Source organism: Cricetulus griseus (genome assembly GCF_003668045.3).
Source record: "Cricetulus griseus strain 17A/GY chromosome 1 unlocalized genomic scaffold, alternate assembly CriGri-PICRH-1.0 chr1_0, whole genome shotgun sequence".
NCBI lineage: Eukaryota > Metazoa > Chordata > Mammalia > Rodentia > Cricetidae > Cricetulus > Cricetulus griseus.
The window spans coordinates 160217811-160245329 of NW_023276806.1; the positions used below are offsets into that span (position 1 = coordinate 160217811).

Below are 27519 nucleotides of genomic sequence, written 5' to 3' on the forward strand. Positions count from 1 at the left end.
CTTTTATATATGGACTGTATTATTTCAGGAACCAAATAGCTGATGGGGGTGGTATCTGTGGTTAATATATGAAGAAGGAAAAGGATTATGTAAGCAGTATTGACTGCCACTCCATGAGCATGGAACATCACTTCATCATCCTAGTTCCTTCTTCACTTTCTTGCCTCAGGGTCTTAAAATGTTCATTCTAGAGGTCTTTCTCATGAATGGGATGGTTTTACTGATTTCTTTCTCAACAAGTTTGTTATTGGTATAGACAGAACCTACTGATTTTTGTATCCTAATTTTGTACCTTGCTTTTTCTGAAAGTATCTGTTTGATCTAACAATTTCTTGTGGAATCTAGGATCTTTTAAGTATAGGATCACATCAACTGCAAATAGGGATCTTAAAATTTCTTTCCCATTTGTATCTCTCTTCTTTTTCTCGACTGTTTCTCTAGCTAAAATTTTGAGCATCATATTGAATAAGAGCAGAGAGAGTGAGCATCCTTGTCTTGTTCATGTTTTTAGGGGGAATATTTTCCATTTTTCTACCTTTGGTACAATGTTGACTAAAGGTTTGTCATAACCAATATTTTCTATATTGAGGTTATGTTCCTTTTATTCCAAGTTTTTTTCATGGCTTTAAATGAAACAATGCTGAACTTTATTAAAGACGATGTAATCTTGTGATTTCTGTCCTTAAGGCCCTTCCTTTTTTGTTGTATTTTATTTATTGATTTGTGTATGTCGAACCGTACTTACAGCCAACCAGGTTTGTCATGGTGTGTAGTCTCAATGTGTTCTTGAATTCCGTCTGCAAGGCTTCTGTTGAGAATTTTTGTTCTATGGGGTTTTGTGAAGTGGCTTTACTTAGCTTTGGTAGTGGGATAATGCTGGCTTTCTTAAATGAGTTTAATCGCAGTTCTTTCCCTTTTACTTTATACAACACTTGGAGTAGGATTGGTCTGGTTCATTTATTTATTTATTTATTTATTTATTTTGGTTTTTCAAGACAGGGTTTCTGTGTGGCTTTGGAGGCTGTCCTGGAACTAGCTCTTGTAGACCAGACTGGTCTCGAACTCACAGACATCCTCTGAAAACCTTTAAACTCTTCACCTTCTGGAGGTCAGCAGGCTCGAGCCTGCAGTGAAATCCCTCCTTCCTCCCAGCTAGCGCCAGCTTTGCGCGTGCGCACAGCGACCTACCGGCTTCGTCCGGCTCGGGAACCTCCAGCCGGTGGTTTCTTGTGTGAGCGGCCCGGCGGGTTTTGCCGGGAGCACCGAGAGGCGGGACATGGAAAAGAAAATGGAGTTGCTGCAGGTCCTGAGGCGCGGACTGCACCAGGTCACCGGCCACGGCGGCCTGCGGGGCTTCCTAAAGGTTTTCTTCAGGTAGGAGGCCAGAACTCGACTCCGGGTCTCAGGGGACGGAGCTGGCTGCTTTCCTGGAAAGGGACCGGGGTCTCATCGCCCTGGAAAGGGACCCGGGGGACCACAGTTCCTGTCAAGGACGACAGGCTCAGTCCCGGGCTTGTGATCCTCAGTCTCCGGGCCCGGCTCAGCCCCAAGTGTTGGCGCTGTGACACCAGGGCTGGGCAGCTGGCTGCACCGGTCCGCGAGTCCTGGGGTGTAATGACTGACCAGGCGCCCCTTTGGTGACCTTGGGGAAGTTTTCTGAGGCAGCGTAGTACAGTAAGAAGTTGAATGAGGCGATCCCAGTCTTCCATGTCAGCCGCTGATACCCCGACAAGCAGCAGCAACTGCAAGGAGCCATTTGGAGACCTGTAGTGGATTGAAAAATCCAGGAGACATTCGTAAGGCGAAGATGAAGCGCTTTGACTCTCTGAAGAGTTTGCTAACTAGGGTCTCTGGGTGCCGGGAAGGTGGAGGCGTGCACTGTGGCTTGAAGGTCGTGCTTTAAATATACTTTAAGCACATCAGTTGTGTTGGTTAATTTTTATCACCTGCCTATACATGTTACTGGGACCACACCGGAGACGCCAGAGTTCTTAGCAGGAAAGTTGACCCTTGAACGTTGAGTGGCCTTCTGCGGAACGCTGGAGGTGTACAACTAGCGACTGTCCCCAGAATCTCCTCATCTTGTAGCTGATGCATCAATACATAGTATTCTCACTTGGTTTCTGTCTGTGCTTTGAACAGTGAACCATTCTGAGATGCTTCCCCCCCCCCCCCCCCCGTGTATTTACAGGGCAAATGATGTAAAGCTTGGTACCTTGGTGGGAGAAGACAAATACGGAAACAAATACTATGAGGACAACAAGCAATTTTTTGGTGAGTGCAATATTTTTTATATGAATAATTGGATTGGGGTTGGGATTTTGAGTCTTTTTCCATGTCATTCGTGAGCTTATACAAAGTACTTGGGAAAGAATGTAAAACAATAGAAGATTTAAAAGATGTGCAGACAAGATGGCTCAGCCAGTTTGGGTGCCTGCCACCAGGTCTGGTGACCCGAGTTATTCTTGAAGTAGGCTTCATCTTTCAGGTGAAGAAACCAGGACATCGACTGGCTAAAACTATTCCAGTTTACATGACTGCAAGTTGGTGCCCCAGAGGTTTACATTTTATTCTATAACCGCAACATTCCAAACACAAATCACAGAACTTTAGACTTGGGCCAGATTTTAAGAAATTATCTGAGTTGGGCATTGTTGAAAGCATTATGGCGGCTCAGATGGGATGAACAGGGATGTCTTCTGGCACTGGGAGTCACAGAATACTGAGTGTTACAGCTAGGATGGAAAGGTATTCTGGCAATCGAGAGCCAAGGAATACCGCAGGTCACAGTAAGCATAGCAGTTGATAGCCTTGCTTCAGGGAAAGGCTTCCCCAATGTATCAGCTCTGCTCCGGCATGAGAGGATTTCCCTGTGAAGTTGTTACAGTTCTGCTTCAGTCCCCCAGAGAGCAGAGTCTAACACCAGGGAAGGTTTCCCCAGCAGTGTTAAAGCCCTGCTCCACTCCGATCCACCCAGGGCTGTCTCTGCTCCAACAAAAGAAGGTCTCACCCAAACCTCATTTGAGAGATTTATTGGGAAGGAAGAATCCAGGAGAGTGGTTGCCCTCTGCCAGGGTGGCAGAGAACAGCCAGGCAGCCGGAACAGCCAGAAACTGAGCAGGCACAGGTCTATATAAGTATTCTTAGGGGTGGGGAGATTTCCAGGGTGGGGGTTGGCCAGATTTCAATCCCTGAGCTCAGAATGGCTAGATCTGCTCAGGGATTGGTTAGTTTTCTGCTTAGCTCAGGTTTGGCTTTGGTTTCAGAGCCAAAGTGTGTTTCTTTCACTGGTCCTTTTTAGCCTTTTTCATCTAATTTTAGAGCCAGGGTGTGTTTCTTTCACTGACACTGATTCCAGGAACAGTGTGTTTCTTTAGCACTGGTTTCGGGGTCAGGGTACACTTCTTTGGTTTTGGTTGCAGGGCCAAAGTGTGTTTCTTTGGCTCTGCTCAGGGTGCGTATCTTTGGCTGGCCCTTTTTCCTTATAATTGTGGCTCCTGTGATCTCAGCCCTCTGGAGGCAGTGCAAGAGAGTTGCCAAAAGTTGGAGGCAAGCCCGGGCTACAGAGTGAGACCATACCTCAAAAAATAATAAGTAAGCAAATGAATAAATAAAGCCAAAACTAAAAGAAATGACCCAAAAACTGTTTTTTATAGACAAAGTAGTCAAAGCTCAAGGGACTGTCTTTGTCAAAGAGACTTGATCATATAACAGAAATGATAGGAGAGTCCCAAGGGGATATTCATTCTTTCTATTCATTACTGTGTTGTTAGGAATCAAACTGACCTTCCTTCTCTTAAGTATCTTCAATTTTGCTAATTATTAAAGTGAGATATACTGTTGTAAATATTAAATTTTAGTGTCTAGAGTAAAGAGCAAAAGTTGAGCTGAGGATATTAAATAGTTCATTGATAGAGTCCTCCCTTGTGTGCCTAAGGCCCTGGGTTCAACTCTTAAGTACAGCGGCCAAAAAGAGAAAGAAAGAAGCGTAAAGGTGCCTTTTCTTGAAGTTTACTCTATTTCTGGTCTCTAAGTTTTTAATTACATTTGTTTGCTTATTTTCATGTGTGAGTGTTTGAGTCCCATGGGGCACATGTGAAGGTCAGAGGACAACTTGTGGGAGCCTGTTCTCTTCTTCCATGGTGTAGGCTGCAGTGATTGAACTCAGGTCTTCACACTTGGCTACAAGCACCTTTACCTGCTGCCCTTGTAATTTTACTTCTCTTTTAATGCTTTAGCTTGTGTATATTTTAGAGACTTCTAATGGGGGCTAGAGAGATAGCTCTGTGATTAAGAATACTTGCTGCTCTTGCAGAGGACTTGGGTTCAGTTCACAGTATCCACATGGTAGCTCACAGGTATCTGTTACTCCAGTTCCAGGGGATCTGATGCCCTCTTCTGGCCGCTATGGGCATTGGACACATGTGGTGCACGTATATCCAGGTAGACAAAGCACTCATACACATAGAATAAAAATAAATGATTCTTTAAATAATAGTCTAAAAACAAATTCCTACATGTGGTTGCTAAGCCTGAACATGGACTTTGAACATCAAAATGATTTTTTTTAGATTTAATGGGTATGAATGTTTTGCCTGTATGTATGTCTGCATACCACATGCATCTCTGGTGTCTGTGGAGGCCAGAAGAAGGTATCAGATCCCCTGGAACTGGAGTTACAAATGACTGTGAGCCATTTCTGGAAATTGAATCCAAAGTCCTCTGTAAGAGCAGCAAATACTCTTAACTTCTGAGCCATTTCTCCAGTCCTGACTTTCAACATTTTAAAAATAAATGTCTTATTTGAGATTGCTAAGGGTCAGCTCTGTCATAATACAAATCTATTACCAAGGCCTAATTTATTAAACCTTTCCCATGGTCCATTCCATCAGTCTTGACAGTCCCCTGCCTGGTTGGATTGTAGTTCGTGTTTAGTTATCAGTTCTTCTCTTTTTTGTAATGTTGTTTTGTGTACCACTCAGTCTGGTCTTGAATTCTGCTGTCCTGCCAATGGCCCTAATGGAAACTGAGAGCACTTTTGTGTGTGTGTGTGTGTGTGTGTGTGTGTGTGTGTGTGTGTGTGTGTGTGTGTGTGTGTGTAGGTCAGAAGCCAACCTTGAGTACCATTCCTCAGGCACCCTTCACCCTTTTTTCCATTTACTGGCCTGGAACTCACCAAGTAGGCTAGGCTAGTCAGCCAGTTTGCCCTAGAGATAGATGCCTAGAGATAGTTTGCATCTATCTTTGATTGAGCTGGTATTATATGCACCCACCACCATACCTGGCTTGTATTCATTTCATTTATGTGAGTTCTGGAGCTCAAACTCAGGTCCTTGTGCCTGAAGGTAAGCACTTCACTGACTAGTTTTCTCCTAGCCCTGGAAACAGTTTTGGAAACAGTAGATAGGCCGCCCAACTCATTTCACAGATATTTGTTAAATAAAATAACACAGCCATGCTATTCTGACAACATGAACTGTCCTCTTACCTAATCAGCATTGATAATTCTCCCCATTATATAAATTTCACACATTTCCAAAAGATCACATGGTTCCTTTTTTGGTTTTAATTTATTTAGAAACCTAGAATTAATGTGTAGTGTTGTGAATACATTGGCTCTGATCTCTGAAGAACTTTTGTTTCCTTGGGGTACCTTGGGCAGCCAGGACCACATTTGCCTACCCTCTTTGCTCATTTCTGTGTCAGGGTGTTGGGGAGAAGCAAGGATTCTCCACTGTGAAAAGGTTGTGAGCTTAATCCCTGCTCTGCAATGAAGCCTGCTTCATAGCACACCAGGATGCCATCCCTCGAGCATCAATGTTATTTGAGAACACAAAAGTACTGTCTTCTTGGTACTATGTGCATGTCAAAAATGATCTTCTTCCACCCAGGCCGTCACCGATGGGTCATCTATACCACAGAAATGAATGGCAAAAACACATTCTGGGATGTGGATGGAAGCATGGTGCCTCCTGAATGGTAAGCTAAACCACTATACTATTTATTTGATGGGCAGGGGCAATGTTTATTTCACAACAGAAGGATCTATTGCCTAGTTACTTATAAGGTGTTTATTAGTGATGAGTCTGCCTCAGGGCACAGTGGTTATACAGTTACTCTATAGCATAAGTAGTTTAAGACAGCAATCACTTGTTTTTTCCATAACTTTTGTGAGTCGGGTTCTAGGCAAAACAAGATGGCTTGTCTCCACTCTGGAATGTCTGGGGCCTCAGAGTTCCAGGCTTATCTGAAGACTTGTTCACTGCACAGCTGGCAGTTAATGCTGGCTGTCAGCTGGGTGGGAGCATAGCAGAGGCTGTGGTTAGAACTCCTTCATGTTGCCTGTGGCTCTTCAGGTGAGTGCTTCAAGAAAAAAACAAGCAGAAGCCATATTGCCGTGTTAGAGCTCACCTTAGAAATATCCATTGTTATGTCCATCTTCCATGTCTGGAAACGGTTAGAAAGTGCTGTTCCAGCCCAGTAGAAGACAGTGAGTACCTTTTCTTGAAGGCATGCTAAAATGACATATATATATATATATATATATATATATATATATATATCCAATCTGGGGAAAAACACATGCCACAGTACCACCTATGTGTGCAAAGGGAAAGGTACAAAGAAACCTGGCCCTGAACTTCTCTAACAGTTTGAACTCAGGCATGCCCCATGCACCTCAACTTCTTTAGGGCTTGGTTTCCTCATCTATAAAATGATAGCCCTAAAATTCCTTAAGTCTCTAAAACCTCTATGGTTTCATAATTTGCATGTCTTGAAACAAAAACTTAACCAAATTTATATAAAATATTTCAGGGCAAAATACTTATCTTTTTTTTATTCTTGAAATAACAAAATGAAATCCTTACCAATTGTTCTAAAAATTTTCATTTAAAAAATCCAAAAATCAAAGACCCAGCTAGAAATGGCTGATCTAGTGGTCAAGCTTGGACTCCTATCTACTTAGAAGGTTGAGGAAGAAGGACAGCACCAGCCTGGGCATGAGGGCTGGGGTGATGTCTCACCAACAGAGTGCTCACCCAGCATGAGGCCTTACTTCCAATACCTAGTACTGCAAAAAAAAAAAAAAAAAAAAAAAAAAGCAACAAATAAAACCCTAGAAGTCAATGCTTTAGGTTGTCTGTAACATTATATTTTAATTGAACCTGGTCACTGGCATAGTTTGGGGGTCTATGGAAAGGAACTGGGATAATTGCACAGTACACTATTCAATTCTTACAGACTCTTTTGGAAACTAGGCATGGGATGTTAGTAGGTGAAATGCAAACATAAGACAGGGAGTACTGGGCATTGCCATGAGCTAGAAACACAGACTCCACCAAGAGGATGGCAGCCCAACTCAGCTCTCCCTGGTGCTGTTAGGTGAAAATCCTACCAAGGCTTTTCAGATAATGGTTTTTCTAAATGAGTACATATGTATTTTCATTGTGAGAGTTCTTGTTTTTCTAACATTAATTTTTTGTGGCAATTTAAGTATTCCCAATAGAATGTTTCATGATGATGAAATCTATGTCTGCACAGCCTAATACGGTAGACACACCTGGCCCCAAGTACTTTAAAATGTGGGTAATAACTAAGATGACAAGTCATTTGTTTATTTACTTATACATGTGTGTGTGTGTGTGTGTGTGTGTGTGTGTGTGTGTGTGTGTGTGTGTGTGTGTTTGTGTTTATTGGGGGACAGGGCTTCATTCTGTAACCTAGGCTGGTCTGGAGCTCATAGTGATCCTCCTGGCTCAGCTTCCTCAATACTGAGATAACAGATAGGAGCTAACCTTTTATTCTTATATTCAGCCTTTTAGTAGAATTAAATAGGCTACTTTGATTGGGCAAGCGGTTTTCAAAAATGCTGTTTAGCAAGAACATGTAATAGCTTTTACTCCTAAGTCATTTTTCACGTGGGCTGATACTTGAACTAATTGGGAGCACTGGTGCCATTGCAGGGAGGTACTGAGTGTCAGAGGTGAAGCAGCAGTGGCTCAGGCAGTGCATTTGGGCCTAGTGTTGAGATACCTTGAGGGGAATAAAGCTGCAGTCACTCACTAAAGCGTTCTCTGAATAAAGGCTGGACCCACAGCCTCAAGGTCCAGTACCAGGCTTATGAGCTGAGGGACCACCTTGCTTTTATTCAATTGATTGTTCTGTAGCTGGAGTTCATTCTGGGTGGACACCAGAGGCATGTGTGCTGTTGTGTTCAGACTGATACCTGTCTCCTTTAGATATTGGCCATTTGTGCTTGGGGTCAGCTTCTTGAGAGAAGGGAGATAGGAAGTGCTGGTTTAAATTTTGTGAAATGAAGCCCTTTAGAACTAGAGTTAAAATTTTGGCAAGATAAAAGTCCTGTTCCGCCAAGGGAGTCCTTTTATATGATCACGTATAGATCACATGGACTAGAAGGCAGAGCTAGAGACGACAGGATCACTCTAGCAGGTGCCTAAGGGCGACAGCATAGGAAGCTGGGTTTCCTTGTCAAAGGGGTCTCCTAAGGGTAGACTTTGATGATTCATCTCTGTGTGGGGAGAAGTGGTGACAGCAGGCTCAGCTGTGTTTGTTCTTAGACAGACCTCACTCTGCTAAATGTGGTATACTGTGGAATTCTCCATTCCTTCCCTATGTAAATCTAAAGGTGGGACCCAGATGTGATAGTTTCTGCCTGTGATCTTGGCACTCCAGAGGTTGAGGCATGATGGCCATGAATTCAAGACCACACTGGAGTACAGAGTGTAGTCCTGCCTAATAAAACAAAATAAAATTGAAGTCAAGTTAATCTCTAATTAGAGAGCCAGGTGGCATTATGCACATACAGTGTGAATAGCAGATGCAACTTAATCATCTTTCTGTATTCATCTCTATTGAGTACCCAGTGCTTATAAACTATTGTAGATAATACAAATCGAATATTGGATAAAACAAATTATGTTTTTATGGCAGAAAAATGTGTGTTGCATGTATTTGAAGTAACAATGAAAGCAAAGAAGATAAAATGAAGCTGGGATTTATGTGATTTATTAGGAGATAGAGAAATATATATGTGTGTGTGTGTATATATATACTATATATACTATATATATGTATATATAGTTTGTTTTCCAAGGCAGAGTCTTATTATATAGCCTATGTTGGCCTCAAAGTCATGATTCTGCCTCAGTTTCCTGGGTACTGGTATGGGTATCGATCGCTGTGCCCTTAAGAGGTTGTTTTAATACAGGGGATAGGGAAATCTTTGAGCAAGTGACATTATAGGAGACTTAGGAAGGGTGGGAGTTCCAGGCAGAATTTTTCCTAGAAGCTTAGCTGTGCAAGCTCTGGTGTTTCACATACACTCCTGGTGTGTCACTCACACTCCTGGTGTGTCACACACACTCCTGGTGTGCCACACACATACTCCTGGTGTGTTACACACATACTCCTGGTGTGTTACATACACTCCTTGGTGTGTTATAAGAACAGCAGTGTGGTCAGTTAGGCTAGGGCATATGCATGAGGGGGAGATGAGAAGAAATGGATTAGGACAAGTAACTGTGTCCCAGAACACTATAGGCAATGGTTAATACCTTCACTTTTTATCTAAAATTCTTTGGAAGTAAGGTAGGTTGTGATCTGGTTTACAGATTCTTTTAAACAGGTTTTGTTGTTTGTTTTTGTTTTTTTAAATAAAACAATCTCATTTTCAGAGGTATGATCAGCTTTTGGATCATTTCAAAGTAGGGTGTCCAAACATGGCCCATCACACACCTCAGTACCTTAGTGTGTGATTACCACAAGCAGGACATCTCCTGTTTAAACACAAGTTAAACATTGAGTTCAAGAAATTATCAATGATACACCATGGGGTTTGGGCTGAACATGAGAACTAAATTGATGGAATAGGATAAAATAGGATAAAAAATGCTTAAGTTGATTCAAGTTTCATGACACAAAGCCACCTGTAAGAAACAAATACTCAGACAGTTAATTTTGAATAATGTTAGTTCTCTGTCATTATGACAGAATGTCTGAAATAAGTACATATGAAGAGAAAAGGGTAGGTGTCAGAGTCATGCTCGCCTTGAGAGTTTTAGTTTTGTTTCCAGACTGGAAATGCAGCTCAGAGTACTTGCCCAGGATGTGTAAGGATGTGCTCAATCCACAGTAACAATCAATCAATCAAAAGAGTCCATTAAAGTAGGAAAAGGGACATTGCATGAGTGTTGTGTTGGAAGGGAATGGTTTCCTCACAAGTACAAGACTGCATGTGGACAGATACCACAGAAATAAGGCCATGCTCTGCCAAGTGGCCTCCAGTTTGGATTTGTCCCATTGTTAATTATAACTAAAGAAGAAATTACTCATTTTCCCTTTGTGGTTAATTAGCAGTTTGTGAGGCAATATGTTGAAGTTTCATATTCCATTCATACTCCTTATGTTAGTATCAATACCTGTTTGAGTCAATAGGTTATAGTCAGTTTCTATAATTAGTTCTTTTATTCCTTAAACTGGGCTCAATTTGATTAATGGGAACCCATTTGGAATGGCTTTTGGGTGCTTTTGAAATGACCCCATTCTTCTTAGAGTCCATCCTTGCTTTCTGGCACCAGGTGCTCCCAGATTCACTTCTTGGTTTCTGTCTCTGCCTTGCAAACAGTGATTTCTGTGCGGGGAAATGGATTAGGGCATGCCATCACACCTGATGTTTTCTCTGTCACCGTCATGAAATTCTGTCCAGTCTGAGGGAAACTAAAGGGCCATGAGATGTGCTCTTTTTGCAAGATGATGAAACTGGAATGGGGTCTGAAGATTACAGTGTACTATAGTGATTGAAAAGCCATTGAAAGTTATCCTAAAATGTTGGTTATGAGTGCAATGAAGAAGGACATTTCTGAGATGTGCTGAAAGTGGGCCAGTTAGCTAAGATGTGGATGCAAAGGAGAAGGTCTTGATCGAAAGTGATGCATAGCAAGGTGAACTTTAGGAGAGCAGGACTGACTTCTTGCCAAAGGAATCGTTAGTGGTCTCAGTATTAGATCAGACAAGCCAAGGCATTCCCTTTAGACCAAGCCGAATCCAGAGCAAGTGTCCACCCTCCTGCAAAGGCTGGGAGTTAGAAGAAGCCACAGGAAAAAGTTTGAGCTGGTAGGCATTGTTTATGAAGTTAAGGAAAGAAAGCATTTCTCTGATGTAACAGTCACATGTGAAGCAGCAGGACCACTGTAGAAGCTGCAGCAAGGTATCCGGAAGATGCCGCTGAGATCATTGATGAAGGTGGCTGTGCTAAACGACAGTTTTAATGCAGAGGAAACAAATTCCTCTACACAGGAATTTCATAGCTAGGGCTGAATTGAGACATCAGTACCTGACCTCAAGGTTCAAAGGATTCTCCTCATCAAGGCTCATGCAGCTGATGGCTTCAGTTTGAAGTCAGTGCTGTTTGCTGTTCTCAAAAGCCTGTGCTCTGAGGAAGTGTGCTAAAACCTGTGATCTGTGAATGGAATGATAAAGCCTAGACAGCTGCATTTTTGTTTACAGTCTGATTGACTGATGTCACTGCGGAGAGCTAGTGCTCAGAAATAAAGATTCCTTTCCAGTATTACTACCCACTGATACCACTTACTGAGTGTTCCTAGGGAGATGGACAAGGAAATTAATGCTTACAATCCTGCTAACACACATCCCTTCTGTAACCCTTGCATCAAGGAGTAATTCTGGCTTACATGACACTATTCACAAAGTACATATGGTAGTTATAGCTACTACAGACACGATTCCTCTAATGGATGTGAGCAGCTAATTAAAAACCTAGAAAACACTTAGCATTCTGGAAAGCATTAAGAACGTTAATAATTCATGGGAAGATGTAAAAATACCAGCATAAGAAAGAATTGACTCCATCCCTCATGAATGGCTTTGAGGGATTCAGGACTTCAGAGGGCATGGTAACTAAAGGTGTGGTAGAACAAGCAAGAGCACAAGAAATAGAACTAGAGCCCGAGATACTACTGTGATTTCATGCTAAGATGTTACTAGATAGGGGGCTGGAGAGATGGCTCAAAGGTTAAGAGCACCGACTGCTCTTCCAGAGGTACTGAGTTTGATTCCTAGCAACCACCTGGTGGCTCACAACCATCTGTGATGAGATCTGGTGCCCTCTTCTGGTGTGCAAGCATAAATAAATAAGACCTTTAAAAAAATGTTAGTGGATAAGAGATGCTTATGAGTCGATAAAGAGATCTTTTGAGATAGTGTTTCCTGGTAAAGATGCTATGATTATTGGGGAAATAATAGCAATGAATTTGGGGTATTACATGAACTTAGTTGATAAAACAGTAGCATGGTTTGAGAGGGATGACTCCAGGAGGTTCTTCTGTAGATAAAACCTATCAAAGAGCCTCAGATACTACATGCAAATACATTTCTTATGGATAAAAGACTCAATTGATGTGGCAAACTTTAGTGTTTTTTTAAAATGTTCTTTTAAGAAAATGCCAGGAGAGGGGTGTTGGTGGCACATGCTTTTAATCCCAGCACTCAGGAGGCAGAGGCAGGTGGGTCTCTCTGAGTTCGAGACCAGCCTGGTCTACAAGAGCTAGTTCCAGGATAATCTCCAAAGCCACAGAGAAATCCTGTCTCGAAAAACCCAAAAAAAAAAAAAAAAAAAAAAAAAAAAAAAAAAAAAAAGAAGAAGAAGAAGAAGAAGAAGAAGAAGAAGAAGAAGAAGAAGAAAGAAAGAAAGAAAGAAAGAAAGAAAGAAAGAAAGAAAGAAAGAAAGAAAGAAAGAAAATGCCAGGAACTAGTGAGATGACTCTGTGGATAAAGTGCTTCTTGTGTAAGCATGCGGACCTGAGTTTGCTATGTATCACATACAAAGAGTACATACATAGCCCATACATACATAGCCCAGGGTGGTGGTCTGCATACACACAGACACACAAAGAAAAGGAAGAGAAATTGCCAGACTAGGGGTGTAGTTCAGTGGTAGAGTGCCTACACAAGAGATAAGACTTCAACAGCAAAATGATTCAAGATGATGGCTAGCAATTTTTAGTAATAAAGTATTGTAATTTAGGGCATGTGTAGTTTGGGGACCTACTGCTGAATACTTTCTGGGTGCCAGCATCATGTGAACTTAATTTTTATATGTATAGTCAACAAAAAGGCTTCTTGTGATACTTTCCTTTGTGTGCTGCTGACCACACACTATCCCTCAACATTTCTGCAGTGCTTTTAAATCCCTGCCATGCTTCCTGCCTAATACCACAGATTCCATTCTCATCTTCCCCAGGCTATACTGGCATTTTTTCCTTGCTATACTTACTCGATGATTCTTTATATGTAATTAAATTAGCGTTTCCATCCTAGTCCCCTCAGTAGACTGCCACCTCCCATTGTGAACTTACCCCAATTTGCCTCCAACACCCACACATGGTTGCTTCTAAGGGCACAGTTCTTAGGATGAATTTTCTGACTCACCTTGGTGGGTTAACATACAGAATAATGAGTTTCGGTATGATGTTTTCATACATACCCATAATAAATGTCTGGGCATATTTTCCTCCCACCCCAGCTTGGCCCAATTCATGGCTTTTGTATTCTGGTTGCTATGTAGTTTCAAGGAAGAGGGTAAGGCATTAGGCTAATCCCTCAGGAAGCTGCTGTATACAGTTAGTTGTCTGGCAGGAGGTAATAGCTGCTAGACTAGCATTCGAGTGATACAAGCTGCAATGGTATTCGTTATCAGTCACCAGGGCATCAGTCATCAAACAGCCTAACATAGCAAACATTGGCTCACATGCTCTTTGTTAGCAATTGGGTGTTTCCTCTGAGTGTCTCTTCTCTGGGCCTTCACGGAGCCACAGCAGAGGTGCCATCTGGAGCTGTAGTCCTGTCTTCACTTTGGAAGGCTACACTGCCACACTCACAGGTTCCTTTTACACAGAGAAACTTCATGACAGCCGACTTCCTCAGAGCCAAAAATTGGAGAGAAAGCAAAAGAGTCCTCTCCAGGTGGAAGCCAGGCTTGCAAACCTAATCTTAGAAGTGGCATTCTGCTTGTTAGGAGTGAGCCAATTACTCCCTACTCTTAAATGGGCATTGCACAAGGGACTGAGTCCAGAAAAGATGATCATTGGAGACCCTCGAGAGGCCAGGACAGCCAGAGAATCCCTTTCTCCCCTAAGTTGCTTTTTCATTTTATTTTATCACAGCAACAGGAAAGAAAACTAGTACATATGCAAAACTTTTAAATTAAAAGGAAAAAGAAATGTTCGTTAAGGAGCTGGGCCTTGGGATACATACCTGTAGTTCTAGCACTCCATAGGCTAGGAGAGAAACATAGAAAGTTCAGACCAGCCTATACTATATAGCAAGACTTTGTCTTAAACAATAACAGCATCAGCAGCAAAAGGCTGTTCAGATTGTTTGTTCATTTTTAAGTTCAAATTACTTGCTTGTTGCTGGTTTTTTATCTTTTATTTCAAGGTCTTTGATCTGGGGTCCTGGTGGTAGAGTTACCAAGGTAAGGGAAGCAGAATAGGTTGAGGAGCAGGCTGGGAAGTCAGGTGTTTCTTGTGTAGGCACAACTGGGGCAGGAGAGTAGTCAGCTGAAACCACTCATTGGAAGTCAGGATAGAGATTGGTGCTGGAGACAGGGATTTCCTGTGATTTTAGCCATTGTACTATGTCATTTAAAAGAATATGACCTTTGGTGGCATGCCTTGCTCACTGCTCTGGAAACCAGGTAAGAACAGACCAACTGTATTACTAGAAATTAAGCTCTGATTGGTAAATTGTTTATGGCTCTGGAGGAATCATAAAAGCCTGTTCATTAGGTGTGTTTGGGCTTGCCTGAGTGCTGGTGTGATTGGGGCTGGCACATTCCTATAGGAATGGGAATTCTAACGCTGTGCCTATGTCTGTAGAGATGGTGGCTGTTGGGGAGCGTGAAGCTTTTAATCACAGGCCAGCTCCTGCACCTTCCGGATGCAACTCTCATCTCAAGGGAGTATGTGCTGTGTTGTCTGGAGAGTAAAAGCTCCTAGACGGCTGGGTGAGCTGTCTCCTGCATGAATGACTGCAAAGCTCTCAGTGAGATGGATATGTGATATTGCCCAGCTGGCAGGCTGTAGTCCCTGTCTTCTGCTCTGAGTCCTCAGGTGCCAGTGAGGGCTTTGATAATCTTGCATTTGTTCAGCAGCTGCCTGATCTCACCTGGGTACAGATCTTCTTCCGAGGCATTGGTTAAAATCAGAAATCCTTAGTCATCCTGTCAGCTTCACTTATTCTTCCCTAATCTTGTGGGGAATAGAGTTCACTTTATGGAGTTTGTCTTTGTTCTGCTTCCTTCAGTCTGCCAGTAGTCAGTACAACCACTGGGTCCAACAGTGGATAAGGAGAGAGAGAGAGAGAGAGAGAGAGAGAGAGAGAGAGAGAGAGAGAGAGAGAGAGAGAGAGTGTGTGTGTGTGTGTGTGGTGCAGGTGTCTCAGAAGGGCACTGGGGCTGTGTGGGACTTGAAAGTAAGAACATTATTCTCTGTAGCCTAGCATAGCACTTTGCTCACAGACTAATTCAACTAATATTTAATTGAGGGCCTCATGACATGTCAAGTGCTGTGATGCATTTATGTGAGAAGTGAAACATATATGCCCTCTGGGAGTTTATAGTCACTTAATGAATACAATCAGGCAGAATATTAATCTTCTACAATTCAGGGTTTTCATTTTCCTGTCAACCTTTTTTATTTTTTTTTCTTCTGATGGGATCAGCATTAAGATTTTAATTTCTTCAGGAATTTGTATTGCTTTGATTGCTTCTATGGAATAACCTCAAAGTATTTATTTAAGTAAATAATACATATTTTATACCACTTTTATTTTCCCTCAGTTTTATCTTTAAATTAACTATCCCTATCTAGATAGTAATGCCCAAAAGTTTATTTTCGTTGGTTATGATAGTTAGCCTATGCATGGAATTACAGACATAAAAAACAAGTAAATAGCTGGGTGTTTTAATGGCACATGCCTTTAATCCCAGCACTGGGGAGGCAGAGGCAGGTGGATCTCTGTGAGTTCGAAGCCAGTCTGGTCTCCAGAGCGAGTGCCAGGATAGGCTCCAAAGCTATACAGAGAAACCCTGTTTCAAAAAACCAAAAAAAAAAAAAAAAAAAAAAAAAAAGTAAATAATGAGTAGCTGCATAAAACTTGACAGAGTTAAAATGTTACTGAGGGTGGAGAAGTAGAACATTTGGATTATTTCATGCATATAGAATACAATTATTATTTTCACTTTCATCAGTTGAAGTAGATTTACTGTTTGTGATTTGATATATGGGAACTCTGAATTTATTAAAAATTGTAGTTTAATGGCTTGCTTAGATTTTTCTCTGTTGCATGTATGCTGTGTCCCCACTTGGTGGCACCTTCTGTTCATTTTAGCTTACATGTCTTTTTCTCAGTGTAAAGCACTTATGTCTCCTTGTATAATACTGTCATCTCTATTCCTCCTTCCCTCCCTTCCTCCCTCCCTTCCTCCATCCCTCCCTTCCTCCCTCCTTTCCTCCATCCCTCCCTCCTCTACCCTTGGACTGTGTTCTAGATTTTTTGGTAGAAAACAAGGTCAGAGGATTGGTGGAGTAGGTAGGGTAGACAAAGTCAAGTGATTCATTGGGTTAGGCTTAACGGGTCAGTCCCATCGTGGTGAGTGTCACTGTTCACAGAATTGAAAGGATGGAGTGGGTTGTGGTGGCCCATGCCTGTCCTCTCAGTAGTAGGGATATAAGGGGAGAAGAACCAGGGGTGGAGTCCAGCCTGAGCTGATGATACCTTGAGCCAGGGAGACGGAGAGAGGATTATAGAAGAAAGGTAGGAGACATAGGTAGTGGTGGGTGGGGCTCTGTGTAGAGCCTTTGTGAACCATGTATGAGGCCTTGAGTTCAATCAGGAGCTCTGCAAAAACACAAAACAAAGCAAAGCCTGATTATAAAAAGGTGCAGCTGTTAGAGAAGCCTTGGAAATCCCGAGGGATGGAGTGCAGCCAGAAATAAGCCCTGAACTGCTTGGCTTTTGAACATGACTCACCTGATCCACAGATACGGGTCAGCTTCTGGAGAAAGGAATGTGTTCTTTTTGAGATATGGGGTCTTGCTGTGTTGCCTAGCTTGGCTCTGAACTCCTGGGTTCAGGTAGTTCTCCTGCCCCAGCTTCCTGGGTAGCTGCTACCTCCATCTATAAGAATCACAGTGGGGAGAAGAGATGTTAATCTTGGTCATATCCTCTTTAGGAGAAAGTTTGTGATTGTAAGTAATAAGCATTTATATTTCTGACATATGCACAAAATGTGTGCCTTCTTCCCCCTCACAGATGTTTCCTGCATCTCAGCGAACACTCTGCCCCATTCTGCCTGTCTGTTGAGTGTTCTAGAAACTGGGGGTTTTTGTACAATGGCAATTTGTATTTAAAATTAACATCCCATTTATTGCAGCTGTAAATCTTAAACTGTAGTTCTTAAGCCTAAAGGCTTAGCTCATAAACAGAATAACAAGATTAGTAAATTGAATACTTTTTGCATAAAAATAAAGAATAATCATTTTCTCTTGTTCTTTGATGAATGTTTGATAAACTCTAATGGAAGGATTAAATTCTCCTAAACAGTTATATCTATTTACAAATTTAGTTCATTACATTATTTTAGGCATTTTAGTTAGGTTACATCTATAAATTTAAAGTATTTGATTTTCCCCAGTTCTTCAAATGCCCAGTGAATAGGGAGACTAACAACCCCATCAAGCAACTATTCTGATCACATGTGCAATTTTTTTTACTCAAGCTAGAAACTTAAGGGTCATTTCAACTCATCTTTCTCTAACATCTGTCAACTTATTTTTCCTGCTTTACTTCCTTTTACATTATTATTAATGTGCAATTATTAGCATTAACTGTACTGGTATTTCCATACTTGCATCATTGCTATCATTGCCACCCACCCTTTTGCACCTGCCCTCCACTTTCTTTTTAAAACTGTATTTGTTAGTATTTGTGTATGGGAGGGTGATGTGTTGGGGTGGTAAATACATGTTACAACATGTAAGTGGGAGCCAGATGTCTTAGGGTTTCTAGTGCTATGAAGAGATACCATGACCATGGCAACTATTATAAAGGGAAACATTTAATGAGGTGGCTTCATTTTTCAGAGATTTAGTCCATTATCATCATGGTGGGACATGGCGTCGAGCAGGCAGACATGTTACTAGAGAAGGAGCTGAGAGACCTACCTTTGGCCCACAGGTAACGGGAAGTGAACTGAGTGTCACGCTGAGCCTGAGCAAAGGAAACCTCAAAGCCCACCCCACAGTGACACACTTCCTCAAGCAAGGCCACACCCACTCCAACAAAGCCACACCTCCTAATAGTGCCACTCCCTGAGTCTAGGGATGCCAATTACATTCAGTGTACCACACTAGAGAACAGTTTTGTGAAGTTGGTTCTTTCCTTCCATCTTTGTGTAGAGTCCAGGGTCTCACTCAGGTCTCCAGGTTTCTGGCAAGCACCTTGACTAGCTAAGCCATCTTGCCAACCCCACTGCTTTTCTCTGAGTGTATTTTAAACATCTGATTGCTACCAGTGACTGTCACTCTAGCCCAAGCCACAGTTATCTCCTCCTTGGCTTCTGCAACAACAGCCCAAGATCTGTTTTCATGCTTGCAGTCCACTGCCATTGTGTGCCTTGGGAAGGATTAGTGACTAGGGTTTTTTTGTTGTTGTTGTTTGTTTTATTTCCCCATGCTGAGGATTGAATTTAGGGCCTGTGTACGCTAGGTTAGTACTATACCAATGAGCTACATTCCTACCCCAAAATAAAGTCTGAGGGTTAATCATCTTTTCTCTTGTTTCATTACTGTGGGTTTTGTTTATTTTTGTTTTGTTTTTGTTTTTGTTTTACATTTGGAGGTTTTACTCATTATCTTAATTGACTGAATTTGCGGAATCAAACCTGGGGGATCTTATGCATGTGAGACAAGCATCCCATCACTGGATTCTACCCCCAGCGTCCTCTTTTCTTTTTCTGCAACCTCATGCAGGAACTACTGTGTTCTCATCATAGTGAGAATACAGATCCTGTCCACTAACTTGGTCCACAAGGCTTGTGTGATCTCAGTGCGTTCCAGCTCTGAACACTGTCCTACATTTGTTTTGGTCTCATTGACTCTGGCTTTTTCTTAAATTGTGAGGATACTCTTGTTACAGGCTCTTCACAGAGGCTGTTTCTCTAGGCCTCAATTGCCCTGTAGAGATGAGGCATGCGCCCCTGTCACACTGTCATCCTTTTCCCATTGACCTATGCCTCTGCCCAGCATTTGATTTTATTTTTTTACAATTCCCTTTTATTGAATAGATTTTTTTTTCTCATGCGATATACACTGATTATAGTGCCCCTCCCTCTACTCCCTTCTTCCCTCCCATCCTGACCCACCTCCTTTCTGTCCCTCCTTAGAAAATAAATAGACTTCTAAGGGATAATAATAAAATATAATAAGATAAAACAAAAACTAGTGTATCAGAATAGGACAAAACAAATGTAAGGAAAAGAGGCCAAGAAAAAGAATAGGAAACAGACAGATGCACAGACCACTTGATTGTACACTCAGAAGTCCCATACAAACACCAAACTGGAAGCCAGAATATACATGCAAAGGACCATATTTATGTTTCTGGATCTGGATTACCTCACTCAGGATGATTTTTTTTTTAGTTTGAAGGAAAAAAAAAACCGAAATCATGAAATTCTCAGGTAAATGCTTAGCATTTGTTGTGTATTTTTAGTTTCTTCCCTGTTTCCTCAACTATCATGCTAAATAACTACCTAACACACAGTAGCTTATATATAAATATTTGTTGAAGATATATGCATTTTCTTTGAAGCAATCATTATTCTTAGATACAATGATCAATTTACTTTAGTACTTAATGCAAAAATGAGACTCTTTTAAGGTATTAAAAAAGATTTATTTTTATTTTATGTATGTGACTGATTTGCCTGCATATATATATTTTTTAAAGTTTATTTATTATGTATACAACATTCTGCTTCCATGTATATCTGCACACCAGAAGAGGGCACCAGATCTCATAACGGATGGTTGTGAGCCACCATGTGGTTGCTGGGAATTGAACTCAGGACCTCTGGAAGAACAGTCAGTGCTCTTAACCTCTGAGCCATCTCTCCAGCCTGCCTGAATATATTTTAAGTGAACCTTCTATCTCGGAGGCTGGAAAAGTTCCTTGTCCTTACCCCTTGAAACTGGAGTTACAGATAGTTCTGAGCCTCCATGTGGGAGCTGGGAATAGGACCAGTGTCCCCTGCCAGAGCAGGAATTACTCTTGCCCACTGAGCTGTCTCTCAGTGTTCCCCCAACCCTATTCTTTTTTGAGACAGGGTCTTACTATGTAGTTCTGACTGGCCTGGAACTATGTAGACCAGGTTGACCAGGAACTCATAGAAATCTACTTGCTGCTGCCTCTCCCATGATGGGGTTAAAGGCATGCACCACTGCACCTTGCTTAAGATAGATCCCTCTTAATGTTTGTTTTCTGGCCATAAAATCAGAATGCTCAAAGATTGTGTTCTAAGAAGCTATAAAGTAAATAATTAGATTTTTCTCCTACTATTTTTAAAACCTAAGGTCTAGCTACATAGCCTAGGCTGGCCACAAACTCACCATCCTCCTGCTTCAGTCCCTTAAATGCTGGAATGTCAGGTGTGTACCACCACACCCAGCTCTGTTTTGATTTTGTTTTTGAAGCAAGGTTTCAGTAGCCCAATCTGGCCTGAGGTTTGCTATGCAATCCAAGGCAGGCATGGACTAGTAACCAGTTTGCCTGTACACCACTATGCTGGGGTTGTAGGCATCCAAAAAAGATTCTTACATTTTACAAAGTGAAATTTTCTCTACTTGTGGTGTAGAAATAAGCTGGGGTTGTTCTTTTAAAACAAACAACTGTTCTTGTTGCCAACGTCCAGATTTTTTAAAAATCTTTATTGATTCATAGGTTATCATGACCATGGTACACTGGGTATATTACAAATAGGAAGTTAGATATTTTCAAGATGTCTGTGTGACTGTTACTGAAAGACATTGCATTGTAGAGATGACCTAGAAAAACATTCATTAAGGTAGACTGAGAGAAATGTCTGTCTATGACTAAATCAATTTTGTAGTTCAGAGGAAGTGACTTTGTTTTAGATGGCACCTTAAGTGAAGTAAGGCTGGAATTCACTAGAATCTATTTATAATTTCAAATTAATGACAGAAGACTTGGGTAGGATTTATAAACCATTTCCTGAATTGGTTTGATCAAGGGTATTTTTTTCTATCTTTTTTTATTTAAATTAGAAACAAGATTGTTTTACATGTCAACCCCAGTTCCCCCTCCCTCCCCTCATCCCCTGCCCCCCCACCCCAACACCTTACCTATCCCATACCCTTTCTGCTCCCCAGGGAGGGTGAGGCCTTCCATGGGGGATCTTCAGAGTCTGTCATATCCTTTGGGATAGGGCCTAGACCTCCCCCTTGTGTCTAGGCTGAGGGAGTATCCCTCTATGTGGAATGGGCTCCCAAAGTCTATTCCTATGCTAGGGATAAGTACTGATCCACTACAAGAGGTCCCATAGATTTCAAGGTTTCCTCACTGAAACCCATGTTCCTGGGGTCTGGATCAGTCCTATGCTGGTTTCCCAGCTATCAGTCTGGAGACCATGAGTTCCCCTTGTTCAGGTCAGCTGTTTCTGTGGGTTTCACCAGCCTAGTCTTGACCCCTTTGATCATCACTCCTCCCTCTCTGCAACTGGATTCCAGTTCAGTTCAGTGTTTAGCTGTAGGTGTCTGCCTCTGCTTCCATAAGCTGCTGGAAGAAGGCTCTAGGATGGTGTATAAGTTATAATGCCCTCATTATCAGGGGAGGGCATTTAAGGTAGCCTCTCCTCTGTTGCTTAGATTGTTAGTTGGTGTCATCCTTGTAGATCTCTGGACATTTCCCTAGTGCTTTTAAACCTATAATGGCTCCCTCTATTATGGTATCTCTTATCTTGCTCTCTTCTATTCTTCCCCCGACTCAACCTTCCTGCTCCCTCATTGATTTCTTCTTATTAAGTAATATGTGTTTGTTATAGAAAATAACAAAGGAAATAAACAGTCTGCTACCCCATTGGAAACAATAACCATTAACATTTTTATATGTGTTATTCTGATCTCCTTTTCTATGTACATATGCCCTTTTGCTTTCATTCTTTAACATATTTAAAATTTTAAATTTTACTCATTTTTGTGTGTATGTGTGCTTACATGAGTTTATGTGCACCAGATGCATGCAGGAGCCTGCTGAGGCCAGAAGAGGGCATCAGATCACCTAGAACTGGGCTTAAAACTACCTGGGTCCTCTTCAATAGTAGTAAGTGTTCCTGGGTTTTGGGGTGTGTGTGTGTGTGTGTGTGTGTGTGTGTGTGTGTGTGTGCACATGCATGCGTGCCTGCCTGCCATGTATGTGGGTGCCTACAGAAGCCAGAAGAGGGTGTCAGATTCCCTGCACCTGGGGTTACAGGTAGCTGTGAGCTGCCTGCAGTGGGTACTAGGAACTGAATTTAGGTCTTCAGCTATAGCAGTCAGCACCCTGAACCACTGAGCTGTCTGTCCAGCCCCCATTTTAATGATTAATGTCCCTGTTCTGCCACCTTGGACAAACCATTTAAAGTCTTGTGTACTGGATCCCTTGATTGTTAAATTAGAGGTATAATCTCCACTCCTTGTGTTACTAGGATAAATGAACTAATGGTTTTTGCAGTATTTAGAACAATGGCTATGATTTACAAATGCTATCTAAGTATTGCTTAAAAAATAATACTTTTAAACCTAAAATGTGGCAAATGTTTTATCAAGTGATAGAATAGTCTATACTGTAATTTGTAGTGAGAGTTTAGTCTGGTGGCTGAGCCATGCATAATTAAGTGTTGCCTTTTATTCTTGGCTTTGTTCTTTCCATTTTCTCACTATTATAAATAAAGTTGTGATCAACATCCTCCTTGTACATAAGTGTTTGGCCCAGGTGTCCTCCTTTCTTTAAGGCAGATTCCTACAAGAAAGAGTATTAAATACAGCATATATGGCCTATAAAGCTTGGAAGAATTTTTTTTTAATCCAAGTAAGTAATGACACATCTTGTATTCTAGTGAACATTCCAAATAATCTGTACATTCACTAAGACATTTTAGATGTTTATTACCTCTTGTTTTAGAAAAATAGTTATCTCTTGGTATACCTAAGCCCTTTGACTCTGTCTGGAATTTTTTGATGTGTAATGGGAAAGCTAACTTAGTTTTCTTTGTTAAACAAATTCATCCTAGCAGTGTACTGAGAAAATTTACTTTCCCCAATGATGTGACAAGCCAGTCCTTCCTTTGGTTGTCCCGAGCCTGTGGGGACTGGGAGTCTTCGTGTCTGCTGTGCATCTGTACTAGATCTGTTTTGTTTTGTTTTTTTCGAGACAGGGTTTCTCTGTATTGTTTTGGAGGCTGTCCTGGAACTCTCTCTGTAGACCAGGCTGGTCTCTAACTCACAGAGATCCTCCTGCCTCTGCCTCCTGAGTGCTGGGATTAAAGGCGTGCGCCACTAATGCCCAGCCTGTACCACATTTGATATCTGCTAGTGACAGTCTTCCTGGCTATTACCAGCATCCACAGTTAATCTTGGAAGGACTTCCAGCTGATTCTAGAATAATATCATTGACCTCTGACGAAGGACCTATTGGGGATTTGATTTACATTGCATTTAATTAATAGTCACTATATTAACAAACTTTAAGCTGGCCATCTTATAAACCATGTTTGATTTTTTTTTTTTAATTTATATCAACTTGGGTTGGATAGATGGAATGGGAAGGAGTACAGTAATTGTGATTTAGCATCTTTGTTTCCAATTATGTTGATTCATTTCAGTATATTTGAGTATTGATTTTTTTCCCTAATGTTACAGCTTTTCATTATAAATTCTCTTTTTGTCTTTGTAACTTTTCCTTTTTGACTATGTCCTTATTTGTGGTCTTAGGGCTCTGCCAAGCTTTTATATTTGTCTCTAGATAACACCAGTCACCAGTTTTACAGCCAGTGCTCCTTTAAGCTAGCTTTAAGTCATTTGAATAAGTATGACCCTTAGTTGAAAATACTTTATAAATAAATACTTTGATGTGGAAATCTAAAGGTACCATTTCTTTCCCTTTTATTTAATAATCATAACAAAAACATGCCATAAACATTTGTTTTTTGTTTCTTTGTAGCTTATTGTTGACTATAGTTTGTGTGTGTGTGTATTGTTTTTTTTTTCTGTGTGTGTGTGTGTGTGTGTGTGTGTGTGTGTGTGTGAGTATGATTATGTAGCTCAGGCTGGCCTTGAACTCACAGAGATCCCATTGCTTCAGCCTCCCTAGCACTGGAATTACAGGTATGCACCACCACACTGAGCTGATGATAGGTTGTTGTTTACTTGTTTCCTGATGCTTGCATGTGTACTTGCAATGATTTGCAATTTTATAAATTACAATAAAAATGGTCTTTTCCTTGCATTTTCTGTTTTCTGTGAGCTCTTCATTTTATCACTTAAGTAATCAAATAGGCATTTGCAAGCTTTAGACTATGGTTTCTTAAATATCATTTTAACCTTCAGCGGTCTTGAAAGTAATTAATTGAAAAACGTTTTCTTATTAGTTAAACTGACTCAGTGAGGTGAAAGTCAACTCTTTCCACTGTGCCTTAAACTCAAATAAAGCCCTTTGGGATGTGACAGACTTGCTTTGACAGCTAATCCCTCTTCTTAGTAATTGACAGAGCCTGTCTCACAACCAACAGCCACAAGGGTTTCCATATTTTGTTACTGGTCCTGGCTTGTTGGTCCCAGTCACTCAAGTAATGCTGTTTCCTTTATAAGATGTTAGGTAGACACCAATCCAGCTTGTACAGTCTCCTTTGTCATTGCTCGCCAATCATGATACAATTGTTAGATTCAAATAGAAATTGTAATACACACACACACACACACACACACACACACACACATACACACACATATACATATCAATATATAATATATATGTATATGTTTTTATTGGTTTTAGCCTGTTGCTTATCTGAACCCATCAGTTACTGCTGGCAGCCAGTCCTAGCTTGCAGTGTGCTCAACTTCACATTTACTGTTGTAGTAAAACCTTCTCTTCATCTTTGTGGCTAAGTAGTCACTTTTCCCTTGGAGCTACAGCTCTAGTTCTGCTGCTCTTCCTCCTGCAGTACTGGTTTTTCTGGCTCCTGAGTTCCGGGGTCTTGTGTGATGTGATGGCTGCTTTTGCTGCTTTTTTGTCTCTTGAACTTTCTCATTACTGAGTTCTTCCATTTCTACTCCATGTTGAGCCAGGTTCTTCAAGTCTCCCATCAAATATCCTTTGGAACTTGCAATTATTATTGTATTATGTGCTTATGTGTGCTTTTATGTATAGGAAGCCAATCTTTCCCCATGTGAGTTCTGAACCTGGGTCCTCAGTGTTGGTGGGGAGCACCTTTGCCTGCTGACCCATCTCTGCCCCTCTTAAAACTGAATTAGATACCCTTTGAAACCCAGAATCTTAAGGACTTCAATCTATGATTTTATCTATCTATCTATCTATCTATCTATCTATCTATCTATCTATCTATCTATCTGTTTGTTTAGAGGCTGGGTCTTGCTGGTGTAACCCAAACTAGTCTTGCATTCCATCCTCCTACTTCTGCCTCAATATTGGTTACGTACTACCATGCCCATGTTACGTTCTACCTGGGGAGTTCTGTTTCATTTTGTTTTATAGTGTTGTTCTAATTCAGGCCTCATACATGCCTGACCATCTCTCTACTACTAAGATAAACTCAGCTCTGGAAGTTATTCTTATTCCATTACATGATGCACTTTCAGAAACCCCTCCCATTTTACAATGTGTTCCAAGTCTCAGTACTTCAGAAATGACAGTCCCGGCATTACTCAGTACTTCTCTTCTGTATTACTTCAGAAAATAAAGACAAATGTGAAACAATTAGGTGACTATACTCTTTTTGTTTGTTTGTTTGTTTGTGTTTTTTAGGTAAAAACTAATTCCTGTTATTCAGAATTGACTAGTTTTCTTGTGTGGCTGAGCTGATCATTCTAAAGGAAGAATGTAGTATATTTTGAGCAACATTGTAACACGTATACCGTTTGTGTTGCTATAAGTATGTTTTCATCAAAATGCCATTTGAATCTTAAGTGTAGTTTGCTTACTATAGGAGACATGGTCTCATGTTGCCCAGGCTGGCTGGGAGCTCCTGAGCCCAAGCATTCCTCACAATTCAGCCTGTGGAGCAGCCAGGATTGCAAGTGTGTATCACCTTGTCCAGCTTGACTTTATCATTCTACCCCCCAACACACACACACACACACACACACACACACACACACACACACACACACACACACACACACACACACACACACACACGGCTAGAGAACTAGGCAGGTGTTCTTGCCTGAGCTAAGGCCCCAGTTCCAAGATTTAATATTTTTAATACAAGTTGAGTTGAAGATACGTACAGAAACCATTTTCTTTAGCAGGACCCTCATGGATTTCAAATGGAGGCTTTGTGAGCCAGTGTAACCTGAGCATATTAAATATCCAGAATGAGCCTATAAAATCTCAGACTAACACTGTTTGTAGTGGACTAACACTGTTTGTAGTAATGTTTTTACACCCACAGTCAGGATCCATGTTCTAAGTGTTCTATAATTTGGCAGCATTGTTTTCTTTATTTGTAATACATAAAATAACGGTGTAACTGAAAAAGGATGGTGCCTTGAATTTGCTGAGACTTAGTGATGATGGTGGCCAGTGCGAGCACACTGAGTGCCTGTGGGCGGGGTTTCTAAGTACTTCTACTGCACTTTGACCTTGGACCATAACTAGGATCTCTCCTCTTTAAGGCACCGTTGGCTTCACTGCATGACTGACGACCCTCCAACAACAAAGCCACCTATTGCTCATAAATTCATCTGGGCAAACCACAAATTCAACGTGAGTGGCACTCCAGAGCAATATGTTCCTTATTCCACCACGAGAAAGAAGATTCATGAATGGGTCCCACCTTCTACACCTTACAAGTGACAACAGTGGAAGACAGTTCTAGCACATGCAGGATGGTACAAGATTTTTCTTGGATTCACACTTGTTCAGCTGACCATGAACTTGATTAAAGTTGCTTGACCAAGCTGTGTCTTGGGTCTCTTTGCCATTTGTCATTCATTACCTGAAAAATAGAAGCTCACACATGAGGGATGTAGACATTACTGGGGTTGGCTGTCTGGTGTAAAAGTCCCAGTTCTAGGAAGCAGCCTCAGTAATCATGTGTATGGTCACCTTCCTGACTGCTGTAGCTAATTCATATGGGCGGGGACTGATTCGAACCTGAGCCAAATAGTGTTTGGGAAGCGG

General features: G+C 41.3%; 1 protein-coding gene across 2 annotated transcripts; it reads left to right on the top strand.

The window, feature by feature from the left end:
• The first annotated feature begins 1182 nt into the window (after positions 1-1182).
• On the top strand, positions 1183-27301 carry Ndufa12 (NADH:ubiquinone oxidoreductase subunit A12). 2 transcript variants are annotated; one of them, XR_004771949.1, is made up of 5 exons: positions 1183-1374; positions 2192-2274; positions 5892-5979; positions 22351-22437; positions 27012-27150. XR_004771949.1 is itself a non-coding variant. In XM_027392650.2 (4 exons), exons 1-4 carry the CDS (start codon positions 1277-1279, stop codon positions 27190-27192), a joined length of 450 nt encoding a protein of 149 aa, XP_027248451.1. In that variant the 5' UTR covers positions 1192-1276; the 3' UTR covers positions 27193-27301. The 2 variants fall into 2 exon arrangements, 1 of the variants encoding a protein (XP_027248451.1); XM_027392650.2 differs by lacking the exon at positions 22351-22437 and having other exon boundaries at positions 1192-1374; positions 27012-27301.
• Positions 27302-27519: the final 218 nt, after the last annotated feature.

What these genes read in the sequence shown, in the direction of transcription:
- Ndufa12 (XM_027392650.2), top strand. Translation starts at nt 1,277, where the DNA reads ATGGAAAAGAAAATGGAGTTGCTGCAGGTCCTGAGGCGCGGACTGCAC. An exon ending in TTCCTAAAGGTTTTCTTCAG is followed by an intron (nt 1,375 to 2,191) that starts GTAGGAGGCCAG and finishes GTGTATTTACAG; the next exon opens with GGCAAATGATGTAAAGCTTG. An exon ending in AGCATGGTGCCTCCTGAATG is followed by an intron (nt 5,980 to 27,011) that starts GTAAGCTAAACC and finishes CTCCTCTTTAAG; the next exon opens with GCACCGTTGGCTTCACTGCA.